This window comes from Diadema antillarum, unplaced genomic scaffold (genome assembly GCF_040938485.1).
Source record: "Diadema antillarum isolate AM-2024a unplaced genomic scaffold, OU_Dant_1.0 seq00000740_RagTag, whole genome shotgun sequence".
Taxonomy (NCBI): domain Eukaryota; kingdom Metazoa; phylum Echinodermata; class Echinoidea; order Diadematoida; family Diadematidae; genus Diadema; species Diadema antillarum.
This window is the reverse complement of record NW_027271638.1, coordinates 374,712-391,352: the sequence shown is the minus strand read 5'-3', so window position 1 is coordinate 391,352 and position 16,641 is coordinate 374,712. Positions and strand designations below refer to the sequence as shown.

The 16,641-nt window shown below is 37.8% G+C and overlaps 1 protein-coding gene across 2 annotated transcripts in view; it reads left to right on the top strand.

Moving 5' to 3' along the window:
• The window catches only part of LOC139738395 (solute carrier organic anion transporter family member 5A1-like), a 42,988-nt gene extending 32,650 nt beyond the window's left edge, over nt 1-10,338 (top strand). For both annotated transcript variants that reach the window (XM_071649032.1, XM_071649031.1), the window contains exons 5-13: nt 526-767; nt 1,131-1,283; nt 1,791-1,994; nt 3,336-3,500; nt 5,303-5,504; nt 6,406-6,541; nt 7,816-7,973; nt 9,336-9,400; nt 9,653-10,338. In XM_071649032.1, the coding sequence (XP_071505133.1) occupies nt 526-767; nt 1,131-1,283; nt 1,791-1,994; nt 3,336-3,500; nt 5,303-5,504; nt 6,406-6,541; nt 7,816-7,973; nt 9,336-9,400; nt 9,653-9,969 (1,642 nt within the window). In that variant the 3' untranslated portion in view covers nt 9,970-10,338. The remainder of the gene's footprint in view (nt 1-525; nt 768-1,130; nt 1,284-1,790; nt 1,995-3,335; nt 3,501-5,302; nt 5,505-6,405; nt 6,542-7,815; nt 7,974-9,335; nt 9,401-9,652) is intronic.
• Nucleotides 10,339-16,641: the final 6,303 nt, after the last annotated feature.

Sequence of the window (16,641 nt, the reverse complement as noted above, 5' to 3'; positions counted from 1 at the left end):
TTTTAATATACAATTGCATGTGTGTAATATCTGATAATATAGAACGGGTTCAAGAATGTAGCCTATTATAAGCGGTGAAATGACTCACTTAACGTATATATTATGCACTCTCTCCTTTTTTCCATGACATGTGAGGGAGGGCAAAGAATGTGCAGCAAAACACAAAAGCACAGTGATGCACGCAATAACCTACCTGCTATTCTGTGGCACATGATGGTTCTTCCTTCTGGAAAAAAATGTGAGAAGATCTATCTCAGAACACAAAATTCTGTATATTTTCAACTCCCTTTTACCCTCACATTCGTGTTACAACATGAACGTGAATGTAAGAAGTCTTCTAATATCTGCACTGTATAATCTGTAAAGCAAGTACATTGTTATTTTTGATTGCCTAAACATGACAATTTGAAAAAATATTATTTCATGATCTGCAGAGCGATTTTTGTACAATGCTGTAATTTAAGACTGCCACAGTTGTTTAAACAAACCCAAAACAATTGAGTGATTGTTTGTTTACTGCACTAGCCCCACGGTGGACTCCTCGGGTGAAAACGACACCACTGCCAACGTGTGCAACATCGGGGACCCGCCGGCGGACCACTGCAGCGCGGAGGTGACCGGTGACAAGGAATCGGGCAACCACGCGGCCTTCGTGTTCATCATCTGTGGCCAGATCATCGTCGGTCTCGGCTGGACACCCGTCATGGCGCTCGGCATGTCGTACATCGATGACAACGTGAAGACGGCGACCTCGGCCATGTACATCGGTATGATCAAGAGATCTGAATTATTTTCATTTTCACCTAAAGAACTATTTTAGTTATTGTTTTTTCTACGATTCAACCATATTTGTTATTCATGAAAAAAAAATTGACTGTAATGAAGAACAGGAAATACATTTGTCATTAAAGGTGTGAAGAAAACGCTAGCAAAATAAAGAGGAAATAAAATTCATAATATCAGCCTAAGAGGCTAAATTGTCAGTGGCCTCCTGATTTGATTTCCATTTCATCGCCATGATTAATACTTCAAAGAAAATAAAGATGAAATCTTACATAACCGTCTGACATTTTTCCACTGTGTTTGTTCCACCCCCCCCCCCCCCTCCTCCCCCTCTGCCACATGTACAGGTTATGTCCAGAGCATGTTCGGATTTGGTCGGATCGTCGGATTCCTCATCGGCGGCGTGACGGTTCGCAAGTGGGTGGATTTCTACCGCGACGATCCGGAGAAGTACGGGGTAGGCCCGAAAGACGCCCAGTGGGTTGGGGCTTGGTGGATCGGTAAGCAGCAATGTGATTTCGAGTATCCGGTTACTTTCAATAGGTTATGCATTTCTTTTGGTTTATATTTGCTTTGTTGCCTGTTTTCAGATAATTTTCAGGGAGGGGGAGAGGGAAACAAAATTGAACAAACTCCCTCATCGCTTTCTGTCAATTATAGCAATTATAGTGAGAGTTTTTTTGTAATCTTGGTTATTATCGTAATCACATTTCTCATTAATTCACTTAAACTATTACTTGATGTATATATTCCAAGGGAAAGAGAGAGTTAAGTATGGAGATATATATAAGTGCATGCACACATACACATTCTATTAATAACAATGAGAGATGGGAAGATATTAGTCATTAGCATCAACAAATGCTAGTTGTTTGGCTCAAAAAGTAAACTCGCCGATCCTGCTTTGGTTTTCACGTAAATCAAAGATAACGTAAATAGCTCTGCTTGAATGATTATTTGTTTTAATTCGATTATCATGCATTCATCGACATTCTTGTTCCCTTCAGGTTTAATCATCGCCAGCCTCTCCTATGTCCTCTCCGGGTGCCCACTGCTCGGCTTCCCCAGAAGTCTTCCGAAGAATTACGACGAGGCCCACCATGACTTCATGGGCCAGTCCTGCAAACGCAAAGCGGACAACGGAGAGAACGGGAAGGAGGTGACCAAGCCCGAGGAACCGCGGAAGAAAACCGCCTTCAAAAGTCTAGCCGGTATGGCGTCATTTCTTGTGTATAATATCTTCCTTGTTATCAAATCTCACTCTCTTATTCCTTCTTCCTCCTCCTCTTCTTCTTCTTCTTTCTCTTCTGGTAATTCTTTGATCTATTTCTCATCATTTCTGTCTTATTCTTTATCTTCCTCTTCTTCTTCTTCTTCATCTCTTTTATTTTTTTTCCTTCGTCTCATTATTTTAGTAGCTATACATAAAACCCGTTTATTACAACCACCTCGTGATCACTTGTATTTCGTGACATTCTCGGAAGTACAAGGGTTCCAAACTAATGCAAATGAAATTTATGAACTATATTTAGATGGTTTATTCGGTAGGCTCTTGGCAAATACTCCCCAAAGTCATCGTGCTATAGAAATCATCAGCATCTATAAACAGATGAAGCTCACGTTGAAATTGGGAATATACTGGTAATATCATTCATATCACTAAAACGTGATTTATTTTTTTTTCTCTCTATCTCCTTCTCTATCTCCCATTCTCTATCTATCTATCTATCTATCTATCTATCTATCTATCTATCTATATACCTTCCTGTCTCTATTTCTATCTCTGTCTCTATCTCTACCTCTATATCTCCCTCTCTATCTACATCTCCCCCTCTCTATCTCTATCTCTTTCTCTCTCTATCTCTATCTCTATCTCTATTTCTATCTCTATCTCTATCTCTATCTCTGTCTCTATCTCTATCTCTATCTCTATCTCTATCTCTATCTCTATCTCTATCTCTATCTCTATCTCTATCTCTATCTCTATCTCTATCTCTATCTCTATCTCTATCTCTATCTCTATCTCTATCTCTATCTCTATCTCTATCTCTATCTCTATCTCTATCTCTATCTCTATCTCTATCTCTATCTCTATCTCTATTTCTATCTACTGTATCTATATATATATATATATATATATCTCTATCTCTCACGTTCCTGCTCACCTCATCTTTTCCTTCTCCCTCTGGAATCTGAAATAAACAAAAGTGTTTACTCCCAGGCTGTTGTGATTTTTTTTAAAGGATCAAAACGGGTCAGTCGTGGGACAGAAAGTCTTATAGCGTGCAGTGGCCTCAGGATTCACTACTTCCTATAATTACGGGTATATAGTTCATTATTATGCCCCATCACTCCTGAGCCAGAACAGATATTCATTCCAATGCTGACAGAATGGATATTGTTATTGTTATCGTTATTGCAAGTTTTTGCTATTATAATCATTATTGTCATTTATATTGTTATTGTTATTTTATTATTATCGCCGATTTTATTCTAATTCATATTGCTATTGTTAGAATCATTATTGTCAACTGTTATTACTTTTTTTGCAGAAATGCCGGCGAAATATTGGCAGACGTGCAAGAATCCACTCTACCTCGTAATCAACATGGCCTTCGTCACCGAGTTTGCCGCCCAGATCGGTCTCAACATCTTCTTCCCCAAGTATTTGGAGACCCAGTTTGGTCTGACGTCATCAGTCGCTAACCTCATAACAGGTAATGTATAACACACCAGTTTCTTTGTCGTTTCATTGCAAGGCGCTTCTGCAATATTGTGGCAAAATATGATGATACTATCAATGCGCATGCTTACACAAAGACTGCAAGATGTATTCATGTAAGACTACATACAACCCTATCAAACTCACATCAAAATGTGTTCTTAATACTTAATGTTTAATAGTATTCATACTAATTCTACAGCATTAATTTGAATCGTAATATCGAGGATAATTCTTTCAGTATAGTTAATATACTCAAATCCATGATAATTCATTCTAGGTTTGTTACTATACTATACTAGGGTAACACAAATCATAATCATAAATCTTATTAATTTTTTTTTTTTTGCACAGCATGATGCTTATGGCACAGTTTTATTCGAGTCCCCTCCATGTAAATATACAAAATATAATCGTACAAACCCAATTTTGTATACACTGACATATGCCACTTAAACTGTAAGAATTACAAAAGTCAGTTTTCACTTGTTGAAGTGATTATGGAACTTGTTTTTGTTTTTGTTATTGTTTTGTTTTTTTTTTTGGTGTTTTTTTTTTTTGGGGGGGGGAGGGTCCGGAGTGAAGATGAATTATTTGATTTGTTTATTTGTTTTTTTCTTGCTTGTTATGCGTGCAAAAAGTGACCCCGATTCCATACGCTTAAACAAAAGGTGAATATTTTACCCTTCAAATATTATTACTCCGGGGAAAATAAGGCCAGAGGTTAGACATGATGAAAAGAATTCAGTGCAGGATGTACATGCCCAGGAAACGTCAAGTACCCTCATCATACTTGGACTGTGTGTCGGTATAGTGTTTCAGGCGCTAATTAATGAAGCGAATGGAAGGTTTTCCACCAAAGATATGCTGGTTGATACATACTCTAGAAATGAATACGTAAAGATATCCTTTCGCCTTTATGACGTCACTCTCAAGGAAACAAGAGGGTATCCTTGGTCATCCTTCGGGGCTTGTCAATGATTTCTCTGTATATATCATTAGATTGATGGTTGCAGTTTGCAGCAAAATATAGATCCTGACATTTTTAGAACAGGTACGTTACGTAATGCCTCGCGTGCGAACAACATCTACAAAACCGAACTTTCATTGGACGTCTATAGTGGGCGGAGATAGAATTTGCTAATGAATGTTTTTCTTAGGCTGCCAGATTAATTTTTGTTTGACTGAGTTTGCTCCTGGAAATGTTTATTGTAGCCACACAGTAACTGTTATGATCGGGTTTTCATTACATTTTGACCAGATCCTCTGAGGATTCAGTGATAATGTTGTTGCTGTTGTCCTTGCTTCTAAGCCACATTTATAGGTTATTCTTAACACACATTTTCACATCTACATTTCACAGTAGTCATACCTGAAATAAAGATACCAAGTGAAAAAGACTCGACCGAATATCTGACCCTAGAAAACTAGAATAAAATGCTTGTTTCGTAGTCATGTCGAGGCTTCACAATCATGTCTTGCAATCATGTGACAGATTGAGTAACAGATAAACGTGTTGCGTGTGTTTCAAATGAGATGCACAACCACTAACAAGATAAAAGTGGAAAAGATGTTCCGGCTGAAATATGTAGAGGTTTAAGAACACACACACACACACACACACACACACACACACACACACACACACAGGTGTTTACCTGATGACTAGCTTCAAACGAAGAAGTATAACACTATTGCCTGTTGCAGTTATTCTAGGAGAAAATTTAGAGAAACAACAAACGTTGCATGAGAAATAGAAAGCAGCTATGACAAGTTACGAAATGTTGCCTGTTGCAGGTGCTACCCTTGTGCCTGCGGCCGCCATCGGGTCCATCGTGGGCGGGCTCATCGTCAACAAGCTAAAGACAAAAGCGGAAGGTTCCTGCAAGATAGCCTTGGCTCTGAGTGTTGTGGCAATGTTCCTCCTTCTCATTACCTTTGGCATCGGCTGCAGAACTGTGCCGATGGCTGGAGTCACGACTAGCTACAATGGCGAAAGGTATTAGGCCTTCAATAAGTTTTACCGAAATCTAAACGCGTAGCCCTCCCTCTCTCCTCCTCCTCCTCCCCCTCCTTCTCCTCCTCCATACATATCTATCCATTTACCTATCTAAAAATGCTCGCAGATTATAGAATTATTTTTTTTAATGCTAAAGTGACGATCAAACCACACACAGCGTAAACCTGAGTCATAAATTACTGAGTTGATGTAAATAATTTTGTTGCCTTCGACGGTAAACCAGTCCTGTCTTGATTTAACGGAAGATTATAGATCAACAGCTGAGCTGCATCCAGAGTCGTGAGAGGATCGTAACCATTGGTAACAGCATAAGAACGGAAAGTCTGGCAATCAGATTGCAAATCAATTCAAGTCAAGTCGATTCAATTGTGCTTATATTTCCATCCAACAAAGAATAATACAAGTACAAAGTATACATTTCATAACTCATTTAATGATAAACATCGTGTAATAAGATAATCTATGGAAGAATGAATAGAAACAATGCATTTTATGCAACGGTGACAAAAAGTAAATATAGCCTGGCGTTATAACAAATTTGGCACTGTTTTAACGAGGCAAGTTGACAATCTGAGTATAACCAAGTCATTATGTAAATAACCATATATCGAATTATGTCGGTGTTTGCATTCTTATCTTGTAGAAAATCAATAAGCAGAACCTAGCTTATAACAAAAATAGATTACATTGCACTTTGATAAGTATTCCTTAAAGATTCCTGAGAGGTATTAGTAGAACCAGAGCCATGATATTATCATTTTGTTGATGGACAAAACGCGACTTAACATACTCTTTAATTCTTGATATTGATGGAGCTAGATGGAACTTTAATTACTGTATGTCTCTGATTTTCTGCACTTCCTTGGAACACATCTCGCAGCTCGCTGAACCGAAGTCATACCTGCAACGTAGCCTGTCTGTGTGACTCAGACGTGTTCTCCCCGGTTTGCGGCGAGGACGGTATCACATACGTGTCCGCATGTCACGCTGGCTGTCTCCAGGAGTATGACAATGATGTGAGTATCGTTGTAACCTCCAGCGTTAAAGGCATAATTTACCATTTGGAGATGAAACAAAAACCTAGCTTTAGTACTTCAAAATAGTTCTAAAATGTGAGTTAGGGATAGATACAAACAATGTGAAAAATTGAATCAGTATAATCAATGTTAAGGAATGTTGAATAAAAATATATAAAATGTGAACAATAGTTATGATAAAACTGTTTCCAGGCTAAACAGTCTACAGTTATGGTTCAATGAGAAAAATAGTGATATCTCCGTGTAGTTTGGGCTTTGCTGCAGAATCTTTATGTGTGGTAGGATATTGTGTGATACAACCATCACTGATCCACACCTAAACATCAAATGTGATATCTCGAACATTTTTTATTTTTTTAATCACTGCTGCCACTAGCAAACAATTGTATACCTTTAAAGGTATAAAACAATCGGGGATTCAGAAGGGCGCTGTTAGATGTAGCCATGATTGTCACGGTCATCATTGCGAAGATCAACGATGTAAAGCGAGTTAAACTGTCAATCAAAGTAGATTACGGATTAACACACATGTTTCCGCGGCTTGGTAGCAAGCAAACTTTGTCTGTGGAGGATTAGTTTGTAGCGTCTGGACCCAGTCAGACTTGACTTTTCTACCACCATTTTTAACTTACCCACAGTACGAATCGTCTTTTTGTTTTTTGTTTGTTTGTTTGTTTGTTGTTTTTGTTTTTTTCGGACGTCCGGAACATGGAAGATGCACATCCGTCGACATTATCCAACAGCGCCCTCTTACATCCTGGTTTGTGTTCCTTTAAAGCACGCGTGACCCCGAAAAAAAAAAAACATAATCACTGATTGTTTTTGATCTGCAAAAAATGCTCGCAAACAACAATACAGTATCGAGAATCGAGGGAAAGAAAAAAAAGCATGAATACCAAGAGGCAACCAAATTCACGAGTATTTTGTGTACCACGCGTGGCGTATTTTCCCCTACACTGCTAGTAAGTATCAATGCTTTTATGTTTCTTCTTCTTCTTCTTCTTTTTTTTTTTGCTTTGTTGTAGTTGTTTTCTTGTTTGTTTGTTCGTTTTGTTTGATTCTTTATTAGGTTGTTAATACTTCACAGATAATTGTTTTGAGTACACACTGATACAAGAATCAGGAAATTCCAGTTCGGCGACTTTGTTCAGGCTATCGCTGCAGCGGCGATGCACATGAGCCTGCGTCATCATGCGGGTCCAAGAGTCAAGAATAAGGTCACGAATAATACATTTTGTCTCCCTCTACGTCAGACTTTCGGCGAATGTGGATGCATCAAAGACGGCGGGATGGCGACCGACGGAGGCTGTTCCAATAACTGCCGCACCCTCGTGCCTTTCCTCATCGTGAGCTTCCTGGTCGTCGTCATTTCAGGGGCGGAAGAGATTCCCCAGACACTCATCGCTATGAGGTATAGTACTTCCGGTTGACCTCGTGCCATGGACCGTTTACCTTTGCAGTGCTGTTTCGCGTGACAAAACAATTATTTAATTTCGAAGACTACCCACTTTCTTCAGCATCTGTGACGTAAAGGAGAATGAGAGCAAAATCAACTAAACACAAGCAATGCTCTTTGAGAACATCCTTATAGAATAGTAAAACTAATGATTGTTCATTTTGTGCTTTATCTATCTTTCATAAGTCCTTCCATATGACCTTAAAACTCCCTCCTCTATTCTTTGTTTTTTAACCAACATAGAAAATAACAGTGGCACTTTTATAATATTCTCAGCTGAGTCAACACTCGATGCACAGCTTAAAATGGATTACTGTTTTAACAAAAAACAATCCAGCACCACAGTTGAAATGCTTGCAACTTAATTCATGTCTCTAGAAGAAAGCGGCGAACTGTCTGATGTGGAAAAAGAAAATAGATGATAGATGGTAGATAGAAAAGGAAAACATGGTTTTATCCTCACATTTTCGTTAGCATTATTGTGCAAAAATAAAATCGTGTTTCACCTCTTAATGTATAAAGTTTAATTTATAACTTTTTCAGCCGCCTTATGGAAAATAATGGCATATCGAATTTCATATGCTACAAAGAAAACCCACGAATATTGTCCACACTTTAAAGCGTCGGATTCATTAGTTTTCCTTTATCACAAGATCGCTGTGAATCATACCCATTTGCGTCGTGTAACTACTTAAGAAACCGACAAGTAAAATCCCTCAGAAACAACAATAATAATAGCAATGTACCGAACCTCAATAATGTTCTAGAGATTGATTGTCGTTCGTGTGATGAAATGATTACGTCGCAGTGTATTACGTCATGTACAAAAGAGAGAAAAAAAGGCAATACTAAGACTCGGGAAAAAGACTTAAAGGGATAGTACAGTATTGGTGGAGGTGAGAATTGGGCTTTTAACTTTTTGCGAGATACCAAGAAAACACTTATGGTATAGTACAGAGCATACCATTTTAAGAGGAATTCAAAGTTTATTTGATGAAAATCGGGTTTGGAATGGCTGAAACATCCAAAAACAAAGTAAAACAAAGCGATCGTAATAAAGTGTGGGTCCCACACTTTATTGGAATCGCTCTTTTTTGCATATCTCAGCCATTTCAAAATCAATTTTCATCAAATAAACATTGAATTCCTCATAGAATTACATGCTCTTTCATACTTCATAAGAGTTGTCTCATTATCTCACCAAAAAATATTAGAAACCTGAAATCAGGTCTCAACCAAAACTGTACGATCCCTTTAACATCGAATAGAGAATGAAAATAATGATATTATTCTATCATTGTTCAATCTTTCTTGCAGGTGTGTCGATCAAGACGCGAAGGCCATCGCTCTTGGAATTCGAGCGATCATGATGAGATTACTAGGTAAGAACTCATTAATCTTGCTGTCGATTGCCTGTAGTGCGTTGTTCATATAGTTTAAGATAGTTCAATTACTTAAAAATTTAAAGCATGGTAAAGAGCTGCTTTATGTAATAATGACACGCACGAAACAATCCTGCTGAGACATGTTACACGTGTGCTTTCGTTTAAGTGACCCTTACCAAAATGATCAAAATGATAGCGTTCATACCTGACATGTTCGTTGTACCATGTGTGTGTGTGTCGCTTACATAGGTGCGATCCCCGCCCCGCTCATTTACGGCGCCATGATCGACACGGCGTGCCGCCTGTGGCAGACGGACTGTGGCCAGCAGGGCTCGTGCTGGCTCTACGACCTGGCCGCCTTCCGCTACGCCTACCTCGGCGTCAATTTCATCTTCAAGTTCCTCACGGTCATCTTCTACATCATCGGCTGGTGGCTCATCCGGAGCCAGCGCCTGTGCAATCAGAACGGCGGGCTCCCGGCGGACGAGGAGAAGGCCGACAACGGCCTCGAAGACGGCGGCGACAAGAAGACCAGAAATCGGGTGGCGGACACGGAAAATGCGTGATGGTCGAGGGAAGTAGACGCTGGGGTGGAAAGAGGGGTAGATTGCCTGACTAGATTTTTGGATTCAAAGTGTGAAAGTCTACTGTTGCATTTTGAGACCTTGAATTGCAGACTCAATAAAAAAAAGGATAAACTATATTGTCATATTGGTAAAGCAAACCCTTATTTGTTGTTGTTTTTTAAAGGACTGTATGAAGTGCCTGTATATACTAATTCTTCCTATATACCATATGAGTTTTTCCTTCCAAGTAGAGAACAATTATGTTCACTTCGTGTCTTCCAAAAAAAAAAAAAAATCATCATTCTGGCTCTTGCTTGCTCTAGCACAAATATTTTCTTTATTGTTTTATAATGTGTCGTCTATAAACTCTTCCTGTCATTTATTCCCTTTGATACATACATGGTTTAACAATAAGCGATTCCTTATGATTATTGCATTCCATGTATCTCTATACGTTGTTGCGCAAATTGTGCACAATGACAAATACTTGCTGTTCTGGCATTGTTTATTTGTTTATACACTTTCAAACTTATCTCTAATATCTCTTTTTTACAAACTGATTCACATTATGTCTTCATCTCTCTCTCTCTCTCTCTCTCTCTCTATTGCTAATATTTTGACTATGTTTGTCTATATTTGTCTATGTATGTCATTTACGAAATAATTGTCTGTTTTCGTCGTTTCGTTCAAGCTCTCAATTACAACTGTATCTGCTGAAGGCGGTATTACTAGCATTTCCGCCAAAACTTTACTGTCGAACAATAAGAATATCATCAAAAAAAGTAGCAAGTGGTTACGCTGTGAGTATTCGATCGAGTATCACATGATTCAATACGTGATCAGATATGAGCTAGATGTTGGAGGTGGTAAATGAGAGGGGGAATGGGTTTTTTGACCATGTATAATCATATTGTACAATTATTAGATTGTGACGTTCGTATCTAACGCAACTATATAGCGTCAATCCTACATGGTGTGATATGATTTTGTGTTTATGTTCATGTACGTGTGTCTAGGGAGGTGACACGAGTTCACCTCGTGGCGTGTATGTGTCCGTGTGTGTGTGTGTGTGCTGGGGGGGGGGGGTCTAATATTATTTCTGTCAGTGCCGTACGGCACTAATTTCTGTGATGAGTGTTAATGTGTGTGATCATGATGTCAATGGTGAGAAAACTCGATTGGCTGTTAATCGCACAAAGGTTGTCACATAATTTTCAGAGGACAGTCTGTGACAAAGCACATAAATATGGTACTCAGCAAGTTTATCTATATATTCAGCCATGAAGGTAAGTATGTTTGAGAGCGAGAGGTTGTCGAAAAGAGGGTATGCATTTCTTTGTACATTTCTTTTAGTACGGTTCTGTAAAAGTAGAGCGATTGCGTTCAGTCTATGAGGTATCATGAAAGAAAAAAAAAGAAGATAAAAACGCTAAAATTCATGTGCTGGTTTTTGTAGTAACCCCAACCCAATTGAAGCCTTTCTCGTATGCAAATACAAAGAAAATGTGTAACCAAAAATCATGTAGGCATACAGTATATCATTCTTATTAAGAAGTGAAATGTGGTTCTGTTTATATTCTTTATGGGTGTACTTTTGTGTGTATATTTGATGGTTGTAAATGATGCTGTTTTTGCCTTTTTATTCCATAATTCTGTAAGAATTCGCATCCGTTTGAAAACATATTCTACGAGAATAATATATTACCCGAGATACGTTGTGACGTCAAAAATTAGTGCTTCATGCCAGTTCAGCAGTCAGGGGCCCGTTGCATAAAAGTTACTATTATGGTAACTTTGCCATCCAGTGGTAACTTCCATGGAATCCTTGATCTTGATTGGCTGTTGAGTATTGTTGCCATGGTAGTTGCCATTTGATGGCAAAGTTACCATAAAAGTAATTTTAATGCAACGGGCCCAAGATGGCAGAATTACATTATTTCGTACATTGTATAGTTGCTACAAATCTGTTTTCATTGCGTTGGCAGAAGAGGTTTGCACAATTTCAAACTTCGAGGTTTGTTTTTTTTTTTTTTTGGGGGGGGGGTGGGTGTGTTGTTTTGTTTTCTAATCTAGGTAAGATACAAAAACTGAGTGGAATAGTGTATATAAAATAAATGATCTACTTTCCACATCGCTCTATTAAGGTGCTCTTTAAAATAAATGAAATACCCATTTCTTGTCATAATATTAGAAGGAGAGCATACGCTGTAATCACATTCGTCTGTGTTTAAAGAAAGAGCAAATGAAAGAGTTTGACTCACATTTTGTAAATACTTTTACATTATTGTTTTAATCCAGCCTAAATAGATGTAATTATTCATTATTTTAGGGGGGCATTGAGAGATATCTGTATTTTGTAGAGAAATTAAGACTGATAAAAAAGGAGATTGGGTAATGTTATGTGTTTTGGTACATATAGATATGCCAGTGTTTGCAATAATGTAAAAAAAAAAATCAATATGACTAATGCATTTCAAATATCATGGATGTTATATACATGTGAAAGCATATTCACCGCAGCAAATACTAGTAATGTCTTCCGGTTGTTAAAGAGACTCGTTACAAGTTATACGTACTGAGATGGCTTCTTGGTTACAATAAAACACCAGTGGTTTCATTATATCGTGTTTCGCATTACTTTTCAGAGTTGTTTGTTTGTGTTGTTTGTTTTGTTTCTATGACGAACACTTGGCAGAGAAAGCGACACTTTGTCTCAAAAAAAAGAAGAAAAATCTCATACAAACACACCCCCACTTACACACGCGCATGCACACACACACATTTATACAAACATGGGGCTTTATGTATATACATCTGTATATATATATATATGTATATATATATATATATATATATATATATATATATATATATATATATATAAATGTCACAAAAATATGAACAACTATGACATTACAGTAAATGTTACTAGAGAAAACGAAGTTATCACAAAGTGAAGGGTTTAAATTGTATTATTCATGGGACATATATATTTCAAAACTCAACCCGGGCGAGTAAAAACAGTGTTGATTTGATTTGTTTTGTTTGTGTGGGTTTTTTTTTTCTTTTCTTTCTACAAACTATAACTGACACAAATATTAGCATAATTAGAGGATATACATGTAAGAGCATAATTACATATTACACTCTGTAATGAATATCACAAGCAATGAAAACATACAAACTAAATAAAAAATAGTGGCAAAGAAGGTGGCCTATTGATACGTTGCATGTGAGATTCTAAAAGCTCGCTACGGTCATTCAAACAGTCTCTGTATACTTTGCTCGCTAGATTTCCCCCTGGCTAAAATGCAGTGAGTCAAACGTGGTAGAATAAGGGTGCTATAATCAAAGTGGTAACAGCAACATTCTTTGGAGTATGACCGTAGTCTGTTCAGGATCTCAATGCTTTATGCATGTATATGAGTGAAAATAGCATGAGGACCGCCATGGTTGATAGACAGGTTTGGAGGTGCAACTTCGTTTATGGAACCCGAGATGCCATAGGCTGAAACTAGTACATGCCCTCGAATAAGTAGTAGAAGAAGTAGGACTGCATACATAATATATGGGGCCTACATACTATATTTTTTTAGATCCTTTTTTTTCCTTCCCCAATCTTTAAGGAGATCCATATTAATCATAGGCGTTGCGTGTTATGTGATATTGTGAAGTTTGATCAATTTCTGGCAGTTGCGATATGCGATGTCTCTGATTTCATTTTTGTTTACTTAATTATAATATATTTTGCAACGATGATACAAGCATAATATAATCCATATTTATACATGATATACATGTATGAAGAAAAAGAATTCCCTACGTTATACAAGGATTTACAAATATAAAATCTTACCCAAGCTTGGATGTCATTACTATATAAGATAATATCCCGGCTTGGATATAAGAGAAGCCATCATTTCAACTCAGCCCGACCTAGGTAGCAGGGCCCTTGCCAATTTGACAGCAACAATGTTGATACAGATAGGCCTACTGATGCAGCTCAGCCTATCAAATATTTACCAGGCTCATTGATTACACAATGGTAAAAAATGGTAGGGTAAAACGGACCGTTTCGGGCGAAAATGCAAGATCACGACTTTAAATGACCTGTAATGATTATAACTATAATTGGGTTGACGACCGAATGAAAATCCATCTTAACTATAAAAGGACTATGTATTATCTTAACCTTGGTGAATAGGTCAGCAGCGGCTAATGCTTGCTTTGTTTCTTTACTATTTTTTTGTATTTAAAAAAAGGAATTTAATACTATATACGTCCTCGATGATCAATCCACAGGGATAAGATACAAAAATTCCAAAGTACGTATATGCCAGAATTATTTTGAATAAAGATTATCAAACATCGCACATCTCAAACGTTCCTGTTACTCACGCTGAAATGGATATCAGTTGAGCAACGATCAATATTGTGTTCTTGTTTTTAAAGTACAAAATTATCCAGAACCGACTTATCTAGAATTATTGATAGTAAACGAACTGTACATCATGGGGCACTTTATTATTTGAAATGCCCTCTCCATCTTCCTTGCCCATCAGAACAGGATATAAAAGAAATTCTTTTGGACAAGCCGCACAATTGCGAGGATATGATGTATTCATGACAATTTCATTGTTATAAGCGTTTGAACCTGCACCACTTTATCCATCATAACTATAATAAGCTGAAGTGAAGACTACATGCAATCCAATGGTGTACCGGTAGCACTCCTGTATCTCTGTATTAAGGTGTGAGATGTGTCTTTGGCTTGGAAAATAATGTGAACTGTGAGTATGCGTTGTATGAAATCATTCATGCACGATACGAGCAAACAACTATAATATATAATGTATGCCTTCCTTGAACTGTGTCAACAGTATGCTGTATGGGACATGACGTCCGAAGAATGAAGACTTCACATGCATATATTATGAGCCAGAAAACGACTAACGTTGCAGGAAAGAGCTTCACATTTATTTCTATGCGCTCATTCAACAAAAGAATTCAGTCTGTCTCGGAAGGGCGAATCGATTTGGGCGTGTTTGCCGGTCGTCTTACTTGTTGTTGTTTTTTTTAGAAAACATTGATCACTATCACTACTTCATAGTGTATTACAGCACTATGATCTAAACGTGCATTTAATTCATTCTTTATGAATTATCTCAGTCTTTGACAACCTATGATGAATAGAAGATACCGTCTCGTTCTCATGTTAACATTGGCAGCTACAGTGCTCAATGGCCACACTGGAAAAGGTAAGTTTAATTTCATCAACTTGCACTCGGCTAATGCGTTATCGGGATCCGACAGACAAGTATTATACCAATGTGTGTACGAAATGACACATCCCGCGTGAAAATCACCAAATTAAGAAAATTACTATAACCGCTGGCTGTGTTTGAAGGGAGTTTGTCCGTTATTACTGTTCATTACGTTCCTAGCAACGCTAGGGTAATAATTCAGGGCCCTCTGAGCAGTGGCAGCACTGAAGAGGCTACCGTGGGATAGATAAGACATTATTACTACATTATTATTAGTAGTAGTAGTAGTAGTAGTAGCAGTAGTAGTAGTATTGTTATTGTCATTATTATTGTTATTATTATTGTTATCATTAATGTAGTCACCACTTACATAATATAAACTTTAATTAGGGGAAAACATACTTTATGCTTATGGCATATGGTACTTGTTTGCTTCTGCAGTTCAGTGTACAAACCTCATCAGCTCGTACAATCCTTGTGAGAATCACGACTTCGACAGGCACTAGTCATACAGCTCATGAGCTCGACATTTAAAGGAGACCTCCGGATGATTTTCAAACTTTTACATGATTATGAACAACTACAAATTGGTTTCACTTGGTGCTGATTTTCAGAATTTGTAGTTATTGAGATGAGGAATAGGAGTGTTTTCAAAATTTATAACGAATCACAATGAACAAGGATGATGACATGGCAGCCTCACAACAAGAACGCATGAGTTGGGGCTCAAGGAAGTAGAACAACAGAAGAAGGCATGCATAAATTCCACACAGGTGAACTTGTTAAGCACGTAGTATTGTAATGAAATTACATTGCTACATTTCTGAAATATGTGAGGCTCCTACGTCATCATCTTTGTTCAGTGTAATTTGTGTTTGGTTTCTCAGAATATTGATTTCTCTGCTAAAGGACCACAATAGATTTCACAAATCTATACATGGAGCTGTTGATTCATGTACTACAGGATGTGAAATTATGAAAATTGTCTGGAATGTCCCTTTAACAACGTCCATGAGAATATACAGCCCACGAGTCATACAGCCTACCAGCTCGATACTGAAAAAAAAAAAGCCTACCGGCTCGACATTAGGCAAAGACGGCCCATTAGCCTAACGCTATAGGTAAAGTAAGGCCCAAGAGCTCGGCACTAGGCAAATAAAGCCGACAAGCTCGACACTGTTTAAGCAAAAAAAAAAAACAAACAACAACAACAACAGCAACAAACAAACAAACAAACAAACAAACCATGAGACTAATACCGCGTACTTCAAACCCCTTAATGTAAATGTCGGTCTCTTGGGCCTTATTTGCCTAATGTCGAGTTGGTGGACGGTAGTCCTATAGGGCGTTGGCCTTTATCATGGCCCCTCCGCTGGAAATTGAACGCGGATATTTGTAATTTAACCTC